The sequence below is a fragment of the Notothenia rossii genome, assembly GCF_949606895.1.
Source record: "Notothenia rossii genome assembly, chromosome: 11".
NCBI classification, from domain to species: domain Eukaryota; kingdom Metazoa; phylum Chordata; class Actinopteri; order Perciformes; family Nototheniidae; genus Notothenia; species Notothenia rossii.
The window spans coordinates 3,492,441-3,507,204 of NC_136910.1; the positions used below are offsets into that span (position 1 = coordinate 3,492,441).

The following is a 14,764-nucleotide window of genomic DNA, read 5'->3' on the forward strand; positions in this document are numbered from 1 at the left end:
TGACCGTGCTGTAGTTCCTTTATAGCCCAACATTAGCCTCCTTTAGCTTAGCGGTGGTGAAGTCATGTGACCGTGCTGTAGTTCCTTTATAGCCCAACATTAGCCTCCTTTAGCTTAGCGGTGGTGACGTGAAGTCATGTGACCGTGCTGTAGTTCTTTTATAGCCCAACATTAGCCACCTTTAGCTTAGCGGTGGTGACTTGAAGTCATGTGACCGTGCTGTAGTTCCTTTATAGCCCAACATTAGCCGCCTTTAGCTTAGCGGTGGTGACGTGAAGTCATGTGACCGTGCTGTAGTTCCTTTATAGCCCAACATTAGCCTCCTTTAGCTTAGCGGTGGTGACGTGAAGTCATGTGACCGTGCTGTAGTTTCTTTATAGCCCAACATTAGCCACCTTTAGCTTAGCGGTGCTGACGTGAAGTCATGTGACCGTGCTGTAGTTCTTTTATAGCCCAACATTAGCCACCTTTAGCTTAGCGGTGGTGACTTGAAGTCATGTGACCGTGCTGTAGTTTCTTTATAGCCCAACATTAGCCACCTTTAGCTTAGCGGTGCTGACGTGAAGTCATGTGACCGTGCTGTAGTTCTTTTATAGCCCAACATTAGCCACCTTTAGCTTAGCGGTGGTGACTTGAAGTCATGTGACCGTGCTGTAGTTCCTTTATAGCTCAACATTAGCTGCCTTTAGCTTAGCGGTGGTGACGTGAAGTCATGTGACCGTGCTGTAGTTCCTTTATAGCCCAACATTAGCCTCCTTTAGCTTAGCGGTGGTGACGTGAAGTCATGTGACCGTGCTGTAGTTCCTTTATAGCCCAACATTAGCCTCCTTTAGCTTAGCGGTGGTGACGTGAAGTCATGTGACCGTGCTGTAGTTCCTTTATAGCCCTACATTAGCCTCCTTTAGCTTAGCGGTGCTGACGTGAAGTCATGTGACCGTGCTGTAGTTCCTTTATAGCCCAACATTAGCCGCCTTTAGCTTAGCGGTGGTGACGTGAAGTCATGTGACCGTGCTGTAGTTCCTTTATAGCCCAACATTAGCCGCCTTTAGCTTAGCGGTGGTGACGTGAAGTCATGTGACCGTGCTTTAGTTCCTTTATAGCTCAACATTAGCCGCCTTTAGCTTAGCGGTGGTGACGTGAAGTCATGTGACCGTGCTGTAGTTCCTTTATAGCCCAACATTAGCCGCCTTTAGCTTAGCGGTGCTGACGTGAAGTCATGTGACCGTGCTGTAGTTCCTTTATAGCCCAACATTTACTTTTTACTTCAAAAACCATAAAGCCATGTTAATATGTGAAGGTGCTGAACAACACGTGTACGTATCAGTTTGTAAATAGAGCCTAAAAAAATACATCATATCTGCAGCACTCTATTGAAAGAATATCAAAATAACATCCCAAATACTACAACCAAATATTGATATTCTGCGTGCATCCACGTCGCCATAACAGGCGGAAAAACCACACGGCCTCTTATGAAGTATTCCTGACAGGTAGTGCCTCAGGAAACTCATTCCCATCACGGAGACTCACAACACGCATCTGGCAGCAGCATGGCAACATAACTGATGCCCATATGTCTACGGCTTCTTCTTCTTCTTCTCCCTCAGGCTGATATTCAACCCGTGCACACAAGGCTCAAAACCACAGAAGAGCCTGTTGGAGACCAATGTGGGCTGTGGAATATAACACCCTTAAAAAAATCCACACGGTGCAATTACAGAAAATGCTGTTTATTGGACGCTCCTTCGCATTGGCTCACTGAGCATAACAACTGCCAATTGTTTTTGTTCCTACACATGTATTACATTTATAACTAGAAAGAAACACCTCATGTCAACTGGTTTCCATGGTAGAGGGATAATAAGTGTAACCGTACTGCAACTTCATTCTTATTTGGTCCAGGAATTTTTCTATAATCCTGTTTGACAAGTCAGACAAAAAACAACGGGAAAGGAAAAGATATCTGTTGAATGAGAATGGCAATCATTATGAGGGCTCACAAAAGGAAACTGGACAATGTGTTTTGCAGGAATGAGAAGCTTTCGTTGGGTACATTGGCTGAGATGTTCCCATTCCTCGTCTTTTCTTCCAGGTATCGATGGACTCGACTAAAAAGGTGAATGTATTTTTTTACTGGCAGACACATTTCTTAGGTTTTTAGCTTCATTCCTGGTTGAGGAAGCTGGTGTTAGATTAAACATTTTACACTGGTATGTGTTTGCAACAACAACAAACACATTGATGATGAGCGTGTTTCCTATGATTGAAATAGTAAATAAAATATCAAATGAGCACAGCTTTAAAAAACTGCTTTGTCCCGGCTCCTTAGAGAGGCCCTATTCAGTTTAGTATAAGTAGATATTTCTCTGGATTTCATTCAACATTTTCGACACTGCAGTCAACATGTCGTTCTTGGGTAAAACACTTCACCCTAAATTGCTCCTGTGGGTATTGTCGACAGTATTCATGTTTGTATTACATGTCTAATTGTTGGGAAAATACTGAATGTCCTCTTCCAACATGGGAGTCACATGATAACAAAGGTATCAACTGTAGCTGTGAACATGACAGGATGTGTGATTACCTAGAAGAGCATCAGGACTGTTTGAGGCATATGATAGCTATGTGATTAACATGATGATTCAGCCTCTATGGAGAGAGACATATGACAAGCATGATCATTTCTGACGTGGAGCTAATCTGAAGTAAACATTGAATACTGCTTTCTATTCCTCCATCTTGTGACTGTGGAACTCCCTCTCTTGGATATCAGCATGTGAAGGACACTGTTCAGGAACTAGTTGATGCTCTGTATGTGATGACTACTTCCATTCTGGAGAGGATCACAGATACATGGATCCTGAGGTTGAAGCTCAAGCCAGGGACCAGTGAGATTTAACGTTTTTGAAGTATTCGGAAAAAGTGAGAATTTTTGGATTTTTAGAAAAAGTGGGAAATTTGAGTTTTTTTAGAAAAAGTGAGCATTTTGAGATATTGGGAAAAGTCCAGATTTTGAGAAAAAGTGAGAATTTTTAGAAAAGTAAGAATTTAGAGATTTTGAGAAAAAAGTGAGAATTTAGAGAAAAAGTTGAGAAAAGCCAACATTTTTAGAAAGAACTCAGTATTTTGTAAATGACAACCGGTATTCCTCCATGTTGTGACTGTGTGACTCCCTCTCTTGGATATCAGCATGTGAAGGACACTGTTCAGGAACTAGTTGATGCTCTGTATGTGATGACTCCTTCCATTCTGGAGAGGACCACAGATACATGGATCCTGAGATTCAAGCTCAAGCCGGGGACCAGAGAGATTTTTCTAACACAGGTATACAATCTGTGCAATCGGCTTTGGCTAAACCTGGCACATTTACCTGATCAAGTTCTGATAATTAAGTGCATTGATCGTTCTTAAAGGGGTCCTATTCTGCTCATTGTCAGGTTCATTTTAGTATGTATCTCCTCTACTGGGACATGTCTCCATGCTGTAATGTTCAAAAAGCTCTTCTCATACTGTTGGAGCGCTAGCCAATAGGAGCGCAAGTGCAACATCGTGGTGTCCGAAGTAAACAAAAGGAGTCTAACACATGGATCCGAATTTTGAGATTTTGAGACAAGGTCTGACTTTTGAGATGTATTTCTGTATGTGATGACTACTTCCATTCTTGAGAGGATCACAAATACATGGATCCTGAGATTGAAGCTCAAGCCGGGGACCAGTGACATTTTTCTAACACTAAAATATGTAACATGTAATGGAAAGCCCTTTGAGCACCAATCACGCATGCATTACCAGTTACCACTAACACGTGTTAAGATTCTGATTTAAACCAATATAAACTCCCCACTAATGAGACAATCATTATATTTATGCAACTGTTTATGACACTGACAAGAAAACAGCTGATTTGTTATATCGCATGGCAGGAAAGTTATCCAGTATGTGGTACGATGGGCTATAAACAAACAGTGGTGACATCTCATCACCATTTCTGTCTTTCTGGGTGCACATTAAAACAAATGACAAAAACACATTTTCAAGGTTCTCTGTGGATGTATACGGACTGAGAAATCCTATTATAGGGTCTAAATGGAGAAAAATATGGCAACCGAGAGCACAAGGACTACAGCAAGACATAAGTATAGGAACAAAGGACCGTAGAACTTATTTTTTGTTATGAATACTACATTTGTGTCAAAGAAACCCTGGTATTAGCTGTGTTCGCCCACATTACGTTGACTGGCAACAGCCTGTTCCACTGTGACGTTACCACACAGCAGGGAAACGTATTCAGACAATTAAAATAGTTTCTACATGATTGTAATTGGTGAAAGACAGCTGGAGCCGCCTTCATAAACTGTCAGTGGAGGAATTACTGTCCTGTTATATCCACTTAGCCCTGACCAGTAAGAAAACTTTATTTAAATTGTTCCTGGAAAATAACCTAAAGAAATAAGAGGACTGAGATTAAATGTCGCACATCAACGTCAATTGTTTAACAGCTTTCTGTAACACTTGTGTCCAAGAATTCAAACAGCAAAGAGACGTAGGTTGGATAGAAGAGATACATAGATGGGGTTTCAAAGCAAATTAATTATCTTCAATGGCTGAAGAAATGCTATTCTTGGCCAATAATGACAGCTGAGGGAAGCTGGGACATGACGTGATTTTCTGCTGTGACAAGGACTGTATGGCATGTGTGTGTGTGTGTGTGTGTGTGTGTGTGTGTGTGTGTGTGTGTGTGTGTGTGTGTGTGTGTGTGTGTGTGTGTGTGTGTGTGTGTGTGTGAGACATACAGGTTGTGAGATTAAAGGTGGCAGCAGATGTAAAGCATGGGAACAGGATCTGAATCACATGAGATGAAAAAAAGAAAGACAAGTGCACCCACCGAGTGCTTGATAGATAATTGCAAAAAGATATTATCTGTAAAAACGTTGAAGATGATTCCAGGTTTTGATCAGCAAGTCACATGACTTCACGTCACCACCGCTAAGCTAAAGGAGGCTAATGTTGGGCTATAAAGGAACTACAGCACGGTCACATGACTTCACGTCACCACCGCTAAGCTAAAGGCGGCTAATGTTGGGCTATAAAGGAACTACAGCACGGTCACATGACTTCACGTCACCTCCGCTAAGCTAAAGGTGGCTAATGTTGGGCTATAAAGGAACTACAGCACGTTCACATGACTTCACGTCACCACCGCTAAGCTAAAGGCGGCTAATGTTGGGCTATAAAGGAACTACAGCACGGTCACATGACTTCACGTCACCACCGCTAAGCTAAAGGCGGCTAATGTTGGGCTATAAAGGAACTACAGCACGGTCACATGACTTCACGTCACCACCGCTAAGCTAAAGGCGGCTAATGTTGGGCTATAAAGGAACTACAGCACGGTCACATGACTTCACCTCACCACCGCTAAGCTAAAGGTGGTTAATGTTGAGCTATAAAGGAACTACAGCACGGTCACATGACTTCACCTCACCACCGCTAAGCTAAAGGTGGCTAATGTTGAGCTATAAAGGAACTACAGCACGGTCACATGACTTCACGTCACCACCGCTAAGCTAAAGGAGGCTAATGTTGAGCTATAAAGGAACTACAGCACGGTCACATGACTTCACGTCACCACTGCTAAGCTAAAGGTATCAAGGCACTTGATAGCAACTGCCGTTTTTAAATTCACCAGTGGGGTACTTATGACATATTTAATGTCATAGATTAAAAATCTCATCAGCTTGTGTTAACCACAGATCTTACAAGAGCTAAAGTGCTGACTCATTCCTACACAGCCCTATAGGGTCATTGACTGTCTTTCACTCTTCTTCTACAATCCCAATGGTAGTCAGGAAAGTATTCTATAAAAACAAAAACACCAATCTACTTTTTCCTCTCCCTATCACCACTCAACACCCTCAGGTATCTTAATTTACAGAAACTAATATACTTTTTAATTAATTTGTCCTAAATGAATGCCATATGGAGCAGTGATCCTATACAATGAAATACATTGGCTACCTCGTGTGTCCTCTATTAGTTCTGCTTATTCAGGTAAACAAATTAAAATGTGTTCTCTTAATTATTGCACAACCTGTCCTCTACCTCAGGAGTCTGGAAGCCCTGAGCTTTTGATTGAAAGTAGACCCTTACAGTAATAAAAGCCATCTGGAGCAACATTTAAATCAGGGAAAGTATTTCTACCAAGCATACATTTGCATATTCTGCTCTGCAACCAGCTACTAATAACTTAGAATACCTAAAGGATTATCACAGCCGCAAAATCTCATCTGTAATATGAAAGGAACAGAATGAAAAATTAAGTTTCACATTAAAATGTCATTGCGATTAAAAGCAAGTTATGCCAACGGGAGGCTGGAGAAATTGAGATACTCTGGAAATAAGTGTAAATAATTCACAGTGTTCATGCCGAGTGGCGAAGTTCATCCAAAATATATTTCAGAAAGACGAGCGTCTCGCAAAATTGGAAAGACGCTAAGCAAATGTTTGACAGGAACACCCCTCAGCTCTTATCAGTGCTTCTCCTATCAGAGGAAGGCATCAGCAGAGCCTCAGACGTGATTGAAAAGCTGTGGAGATGAAGGAGATAATTCAGATAAGAGCTATTTATTTTCTGCCATTCGCTTTCTCAAGGAAGCCTGGATAAACTCCTCAGGCCTTTAATTATCACCAATGTCCATCAGACACACACTCACACACACACACACACACACACACACACACACACACACACACACACACCTTGCCTCCACTGGACTCCTTTGTTTACTTCTGAACATCACTATGTAACACTCACGCTTCTATTGGCTAGTGCTCCAACACTTTGTACATGATAGGCTAAGGGGTCTCTTAGCGGTGGACAACCAGCTAGTAATTCAGAATTTAACTTTTTTCTCATAAATCAGACTTTTTTTCAGAATTTAAAAAGAAAATCTCAGAATATAAAAAATATATATCAGAATTCAATTGTACTTAAAAAGGTCCCATGTCATGGCCATTTCTACTGATCATAATTCCATTGTTGAGGTCTACTAGAATAGATTTAAATTGTTCAATGTTCCAAACTGGTTTCTCATACAGCATCTCTGTATAGTGTGTGTATTCACTCTCTGTCCTACACGGCTTGTTGGAGCTCCTGCCCCCCCCCTCCCTGTGAGCCCAGTGGCCGTCTTGCGAGACACATCAAAACCCAGCCCGAACACACACACACCTGCAGCCTGGCTGTGAGTCGGTGTGTGTGATCACACACCGACTCACTGCCTCGCTGCGTCCCGCCGTCTCGGAGGAGAATTCGGCGGAGCTGCAGCTGAGAAAAGATTGAGTGTGTGAGGAAGTCCGTGGATTGGTAAAAGGTTCATTTCTTATGGCTCTATCTGCAGCTTCTCCAGAGTCATTTTTTATGATTACTTTTTCCCACAGGCCAACAACAGCTTCAACAAAACTATTTCCCTCAAAGAGAAACCAAACATGCTCTGTTGTCGTGAGAGAGAAAGTGCAGAAGGAAACATCCATTAAACTCAGTGTGCTGCTCTGTGATGCTAGCTCAGATACTTGGCATCTCATCTTGGGTGCAAGGTCATCAATGTTTGGGCTCAGGCTCTGAGCTGAGGAGACCCTCAGGATGGAGTGAAGGTGCAATATACCGGCGGGCCAGATCTAATAGGAATTAGAAATTATCCTGCGGGCCGAAATTAAATCCACCAAGGGCCTGATTTGGCCCCCGGGCCTTGAGTTTGACACATGTGCTTTAAACAAATATTTAATCGTTTGAATTCATTTTTCAATGGTAATGAGAATTGTGATGCAGAAATAATCACTTTTACCATTATCCCGAATCATATTGCAAGACAGTTAAATAATCACAACTATCTATTTGAAACGTGCAGCCCTAGTTTGTTCTGTGAATGGCAACATTATTAGGGATTCATATATTATAGAATGAAATATATACAATTGAAAAGATAACATTTACATTTTAAATTAAATTAATATCTTTGACGAAAGCTGGGAAAATCGGGTGACACAAAATATTACTAAATGTACTTCGGATTAGACGATTAATATACTAATAAGTATTAATGATGTTAATTATAGTTAATTTTTCTTTTCCTTATCTTGATTGTTTTTATAGTTTAACTGTCATTTATTTTGTTGTGTATGCCTTGTAAAGATCTCATTTAAAAAAAAAAGTGTCTGTGTGTCCGTCTGTCTGTCTGTCTGTCTGTCTATCCATCTATCTGTCTGTCCATCCGTCCGTCCGTCCGTCCGTCTGTCCGTCTGTCCGTCTGTGTTTGTCAAATCATTTTCTATTTAACAAGTCAAATATCTTTGCAGCGCTCTGAAATCCCAGCAGAAATAAACACTAGATAACTCTCATGGATTTAAAAAAGCTTTAAAAGTAATTACACCTTTTTCAATAGGCGTCACTCTGAGCTTTAACACTTCTGTGCCAGATTAGATTTGTTACCGATTCCCTTCTCTATGACAAAATAAATATAAAAATAAATATCCGCCGTCAACTGCTTCCCCCTGAGGAAATTAATGACTGTAATGGTAAGAGTCAGATAGTGGTGATACCTCTTCAGATATGAGAAGGCCAAGAATTCCTTCAGGGGAAAGATTATCCCAAAATGTTATGAAATAATGTGGCATCTGGAAGTGTCAGGAGTTGTCTGTGTCAGAGGAGGCTGACACAGTGGTTGGTGTGTGTGTGTGTGTCTGTGTGTGTGTGTGTGTGTGTGTGTGTGATAAATAAAATGGATAAAGAAAGGCCAATACTACAATAAGGACAGAAACATAAACACTTGAGATATAAAAACAAGCTTCTTTTGTGTGTGTGTGTGTGTGTGTGTGTGTGTGTGTGTGTGTGTGTGTGTGTGTGTCAGTGTCATAACACTCGTTAGGATCTCTGTATTCTCACTCACGTCTCTGAGTAGACCACGTCTCCATAGAAACGTCATTTAAAATCAATAGTCCTCCTGTGGAGTCGCGGACAAAATCACCTTTAATGCATGCAACCAATATCAATGAAGACAAAGCAGTGAGTGCTAATTGCTCCAATACTCTGAGAGCCGTCTCGTTAGTGGTGTACACCTGCATTATTATCAGACAGGTGACATCATTTCAGTCTCAGTCTGAAACACAACAACATTTCTGCAGGATTTGTTTTTGCAGTAAAGGTTATTGGTGTGTGTGTGTGTGTGTGTGTGTGTGTGTGTGTGTGTGTCAGAAATCGTACTCACCCCAGCTGCAAATCCTAAACTTCCATCCAAGATGCGCTTCTGCAAAGGGAAGGCATGAAGAGGGCGTCATTATAATCTAAAGAGTGGTTCAGTAATTAAATGTTTTTGTCGGCCGACACTGCCTTGTCAATCCCAACGTTTCCACATGTTAACACCACTTTATGCTACACACTTAGCCTACAGCAGCATTTGAAGTCTCCTGGTCAACGTGCCCAGAAAGAATACAATGTCCCGGACAAGTGGGGGAAATTCTTGTCAAATATTATCTGCGTTTATTATTAAGTATCAGTGTTTCCGCCAGACCAGGGCTGAGAGGGCGGCCACCCTAAAGGGGAAGGGGTTTTGAATTTTGCCTTGAGCCGTCCCTTAAAGATACTGTCTATTTACGTTAGTGAGCCGGATCGTTTGGCTCGGCTCTCTTAAAGCGCCGGCTCTTTCGGCTCCCAAACGGCTCTTCATGTTACCACAGTTTACCACGGAGCCTCAGTTTCGCCGCCGCGAGGCTCCGGTGCTCGCAGTAGGGGTGGGCGGATCGATCCCAAAATATCAATACTACGTTACGTTTCAAAATATCGATACTAGAGCCAATAGGATCGATACTTTTATACTTTTTTTCCCCCCGTCTCCTCTACTCGTCAATTTCTTCAAAAAACTATGTGCAGACGAACACAAGTATATGCTCTTTTCTTCTCTCTCCACTGCTGTCCTCCTCCCCTCCTCCCCAACTCGAGGCCTGAACGTCGATTATCAAGCTGACTGACAGCAACCGGCAGGACAGCAGCAGCCGGCAGCTCGCGAGTGCAACACACACACGCACATGATGGCTGAGAGAAAGAGCAGCGTTGTGTGTGGAGCAATTTCACAACTGGCAATTCAAACTTAGCGAACTGGCCACTTTGTATTGTTATTTTTCATGTTTGCACTTTAAATTTGCAAAAGTAAAATGTTTATTTGTCTATAAAAACTGTCCTGTCTTTATTCATGAAAATTAATTCAGATTTATTCTACTTATGATGCTTTCAGCTCAAAAACCATGTCAAGCAGCTCCCCCCTATATGAAAGTACATAAGACGCTTTTCATTAAAAAAAAAAGTATCGGTATCGGCCCTGAAATACTTGGTATCGGATCAAATCCAGATGTTGTGGTATCGCCCACCCCTAGCTCGCAGCTCACGTGCGCGCTCCACTAAAACCTCCCCGCTCATCGCGTCCAAATCGCGCAGGTTCCGTGTTGTCCTGTAGCACCGCCGATGTCGGGGAAACGATCTTCAATACTCCGACAGCGGGATGTCCTTGTCCTTTTTCCTTTTCGTCATTTCAAGCGATAAAAACTCTCCATCTTCTCTCGAATTATTAATATTTTTGGACGCCCTCGGCTCGAGTTCAGGTCAAATGACGGCAAGACGCCCCCCTGGCGGAAACGCTGTTAAGTATAATATAAGATTGGTAGGAAGCAGCCTCTCGTTGCTTTTGGCATTGATGAGGGGCTGGTGTCAAGCCGTCTATTCATCCTACATTTAATCCACTTTGAATTGTGTTTAGGGGACATGATGACAGGATAGATCTTTATTTCTAAGCCCTGAACAAATGTTTTGGGTCAAAGTCCGGTAAATGCTAGCTGACAGAGCAGATGTGGGATTGCCATGTTCTCACCCCTCCCCTCTAAGACACTAGCTAAGCTTTTTTTTTACCAAATTACCAACTATTCCTTTAAGATGGTTTCGTTTTTTTACGCTCTTTATGGATGTGTGTGTTCTGAGTTCTTATGTCACCTGTCTGCTGGAGAAGATGAACACCAGAGCGGCTCCAGCGGCGGTGAGTCCCCACGTGAAGAGGGTCCCCAGCAGGGCCTGGGTCACAGGACTGTAGCCTTCCAGCATGGTGCCACACCTGCACACACACACACATATAAACTCAGAACTTTCATTTTGACTTAATTTGAAGAATGAAATAATTTTCCAAGATTTTAACTTTTTTCAGAATTTCCAATTTTTTTTAATCATAATTTTGAGAAATCAAATCTGAATTCATCTTCAACTTAAATTTGACTTTTTCTAAGAATTTGTACGTTTTTATCAGGATTGAGGAAATTAATGAGCTGAAGAGAAATACTAGCTAAAAAATCATATTCTACACACTAAACAAAAACATTATTTGATACCGTTCCTTTAAAAGTATTGCAATCATTTGAATTTGTTTTGAACCACACCTGCACACAAACTCAGAATAATCACATTATTTAGCAACCAAAGAACACTACTGAGATCAATTAATCTTTCTATAGGTATGCGTTTGAGACAAAATACATTTATTTGTTTGGATGTGGCAGATAAAACCTGATTATTTCATTCCTAAAAACACAAAATTGCTGCATTAAAATCTTTCGGTAACTGCCCTACATTTAAAAACACTTCAATAAGACCCAAGTAAGTACTGTCCCCATGTGAGCCCCAAAAAATGTACATGTTCAAGCAAAAACACGTATGTACACTTTATGTACGTTTATATATTTGTTTTCGAACAACGTGACGAGAGAACACCAAGAACTCACAACTGTTTTCTAGTTATACTCGACTTCCCGCCCTTTATTTGTCAGAACTGTCAAAAATATTCTGACTTTTCTCTCCAGATATTCCACATTGCAGATCTCACAACAGGGCTAATGCTGAGTCATGTTAAGTGTGTATGTGTATGTGTATGTGTATGTGTGTGTGTGTGTGTGTGTGTGTGTGTGTGTGTCTTTAAGTCCTCTCATTAGTAGTATGTCACACACCCTGAACAAATGAGCCAAATCCTGTTTGCTCTTTGAATATCCTGGAATTTTAACATTTACGCAGTCAAACCTGTATTACGCAGCCTGATAACTACTACTGCAAAAACATTCAGACTTTGTTTCTTTAAATGTAATTATTGTTTACCTATTTAAGAGGTATACATTCATGTAAACAAACTTGCCGTCCACATTATGTTTTTTTTTTCTTTAAGGTTGCTTCAATGTGTGTTTTGTTAAAGAAAAGTACTGGATAATTTTAAGTGTTTAACTGTGTGTGTGTGTGTGTGTGTGTGTGTGTGTGTGTGTGTGTGTGTGTGTGTGTGTGTGTGTGTGTGTGTGTGTGTGTGTGTGTGTGTGTGTGTGTACGTGTGTTTTAGTGACTGCAATACGGTTTTAACCATGCAAAATATAGTCAGGAGATTTTAAAGAGTGAGTTAAGATCAAGATAATTGCAGAGTTTGAAGATTGGTGTTGTCAAAGCTCCAAAGAAATGCAGGTATGACACACACACACACACACACACACACACACACACACACACACACACACACACACACACACACACACACACACACACACACACACACACACACACACACACACACACACACACACACACACACACACACACACACACACACACACACACACACACACACACACACACACACACACACACACACACACACACACACACACCTTTTTAAAGCATAGGTCAAGATAAATGTTTTTAATGCTGTCAAAGTACGTTGCACAAACTGCTTTAATGATAATCTATAACACTGCGTGTGTGGTATAACTAGTTGCCGTGTAATCGATATAAAAACAGACATAAAGCCCATAATATATGCAGGTATTAAACGTGAATCACCTGTAACTGACAGAAAACCGGATAACTTTGAATGGTTTAGTGCCTTATTTTATACAATTACGCTTTTACATTTCACTCAAACTTTCTTTGTGGCATTATTATACAATATTCATTCATTCGGCTTAGTTTCAAGTCGCTTTAAATGTCATTTTAAGGTATTTTGGGGCATTAGTTTGAGGTTTACTCACTTCTTTCCAGTAGCACCACGAATCCTCTGTATTTATTTCCTACTTCCCGTACACGTGTTTATGACAGCGTAAGTCCCGCCCCTACTCGCTTCCTATTGGTCAGTTTGTTTGACAGGAGCAGAAGAGGCAGCAGTGACTTTTTAATACAGGAAAATAACATTTCTTATTATAAGCACACAAAAAATAAGTGATATTTCAAATACAATATGTTTATTTTATTTGAATAATAAATAAAACACAGTTTTCTTGATTTTCAGTCATCCATCTCTTCCTATGAATGTTGAATTTTCCCATAAATAAAATTAAGAGTACACACATATGCATATTTTCTATCCTATCACTTTTGAAATATATATCTTTATCCTGAAGTTGTAATGTTAGCCCAGCTTTTCTTTTTAAATACTGTTTAACAGCTGTTCTGGCATACAGCAATTTTAAGCGCTTTGAGCACCAGGTAAAACGCTATATAAATACCATATATTAATATTATTTATTATTAATAGAACAGATCAAAAGTACTTGTTCTAATTTACAGAAAATATTATATAGATAGATAGATGGGTGGACAGACAGGCAGACAGACAGATAGATAGATAGATTTCAAGACACAATAAATAAACAGTCCAAAATATTTCTGAAATAGCAGGATATTATTGGGCAAGAAATGCATTATTCAATATTAAATTTAACATAAATGTACAGTGGGAGTTTAAGTCCAGTTATTAAGAGAAGCTATGGAGCAGAGAGATCTCTTCTTATTACTTATCAAATACACTTTTCAACATGACCTACTGTCCTGTACTAATAGCTGTGTACTTGTACACCGTGTCTCACTCTGTGTACATGTGTGCTGCATGTGTGGGCTGTCAGGGATCAGATTCTGGAGATGTTGTTTGGGAATTTCCTCTTCCCAGTTGAAGTTTCCATGATTTCTGCTCTCGTTCACCTCCCAGTTGTAGTTCCTCAGCATGTTGACATTTGACCTGTAGACCCAATATTCAGTAACTGATTCATCTCGTCCACTAAACTCTTATATCCTGTTTCCGATACTATAAAACCAGGATTTTTCTGCATAATCCACAACGACGACAAAAATTCCTGTAAACCTGTGAGGCAATACTGTTTGAAACGACGATGTCACATTAATTAGAAATGGTATAATCTGCATAAAATACCCCCAAAAATACCATATTTCCACACAAATATTTTCCACATGTATATATATATATATTTGTAACTTTTTAATGCTATTTTATTTCAGAAATATTTTTGGACTGTTTATTTCTAGTGTCTAATTTCTCTTATGTACATCCCCTTTGTTTTTTATGCTGCTGCAACGCAAACATCTCCCAAATTGGGATCAATAAAATACTTCTTATCTTTCTATCTCTCTATCCATCTATCTATCTATCATAAAACAATATTCACCCATTTTGTGCCACAGCAGACCATTTATCATCCCTCTTGAATGGATGTGTGTATTTGCAGGATAATTATACAGCTGTGCACAATAGTAGCTCAAGAAAAGAAACACATACTCTTTGATTCAGATAAATGAACTGATGTTTACCTCTGATGTGCAAGATCACACTCCTGCTGTTTCAGTAATATTATAATTTCAACTCCGGCATTTGGAACATTTCCCTACATGACATCTTTGGAGATATTTCTG

At 40.4% G+C, this 14,764-nt stretch overlaps 1 protein-coding gene across 1 annotated transcript in view; it reads right to left on the reverse strand.

Annotated features, from left to right (window-relative positions):
• The window catches only part of LOC307024377 (zinc transporter ZIP11-like), a gene marked incomplete at its 3' end in the record, with an annotated part of 34,013 nt that extends 20,823 nt beyond the window's left edge, over positions 1–13,190 (reverse strand). The window contains exons 1-3 of the mRNA XM_079658442.1: positions 13,093–13,190; positions 11,033–11,150; positions 9,261–9,299 (exon numbers count right to left, since the gene is read on the reverse strand). Coding sequence (XP_079514568.1) covers positions 9,261–9,299; positions 11,033–11,140 — 147 coding nt within the window. The 5' untranslated portion in view covers positions 11,141–11,150; positions 13,093–13,190. The remainder of the gene's footprint in view (positions 1–9,260; positions 9,300–11,032; positions 11,151–13,092) is intronic.
• Positions 13,191–14,764: the final 1,574 nt, after the last annotated feature.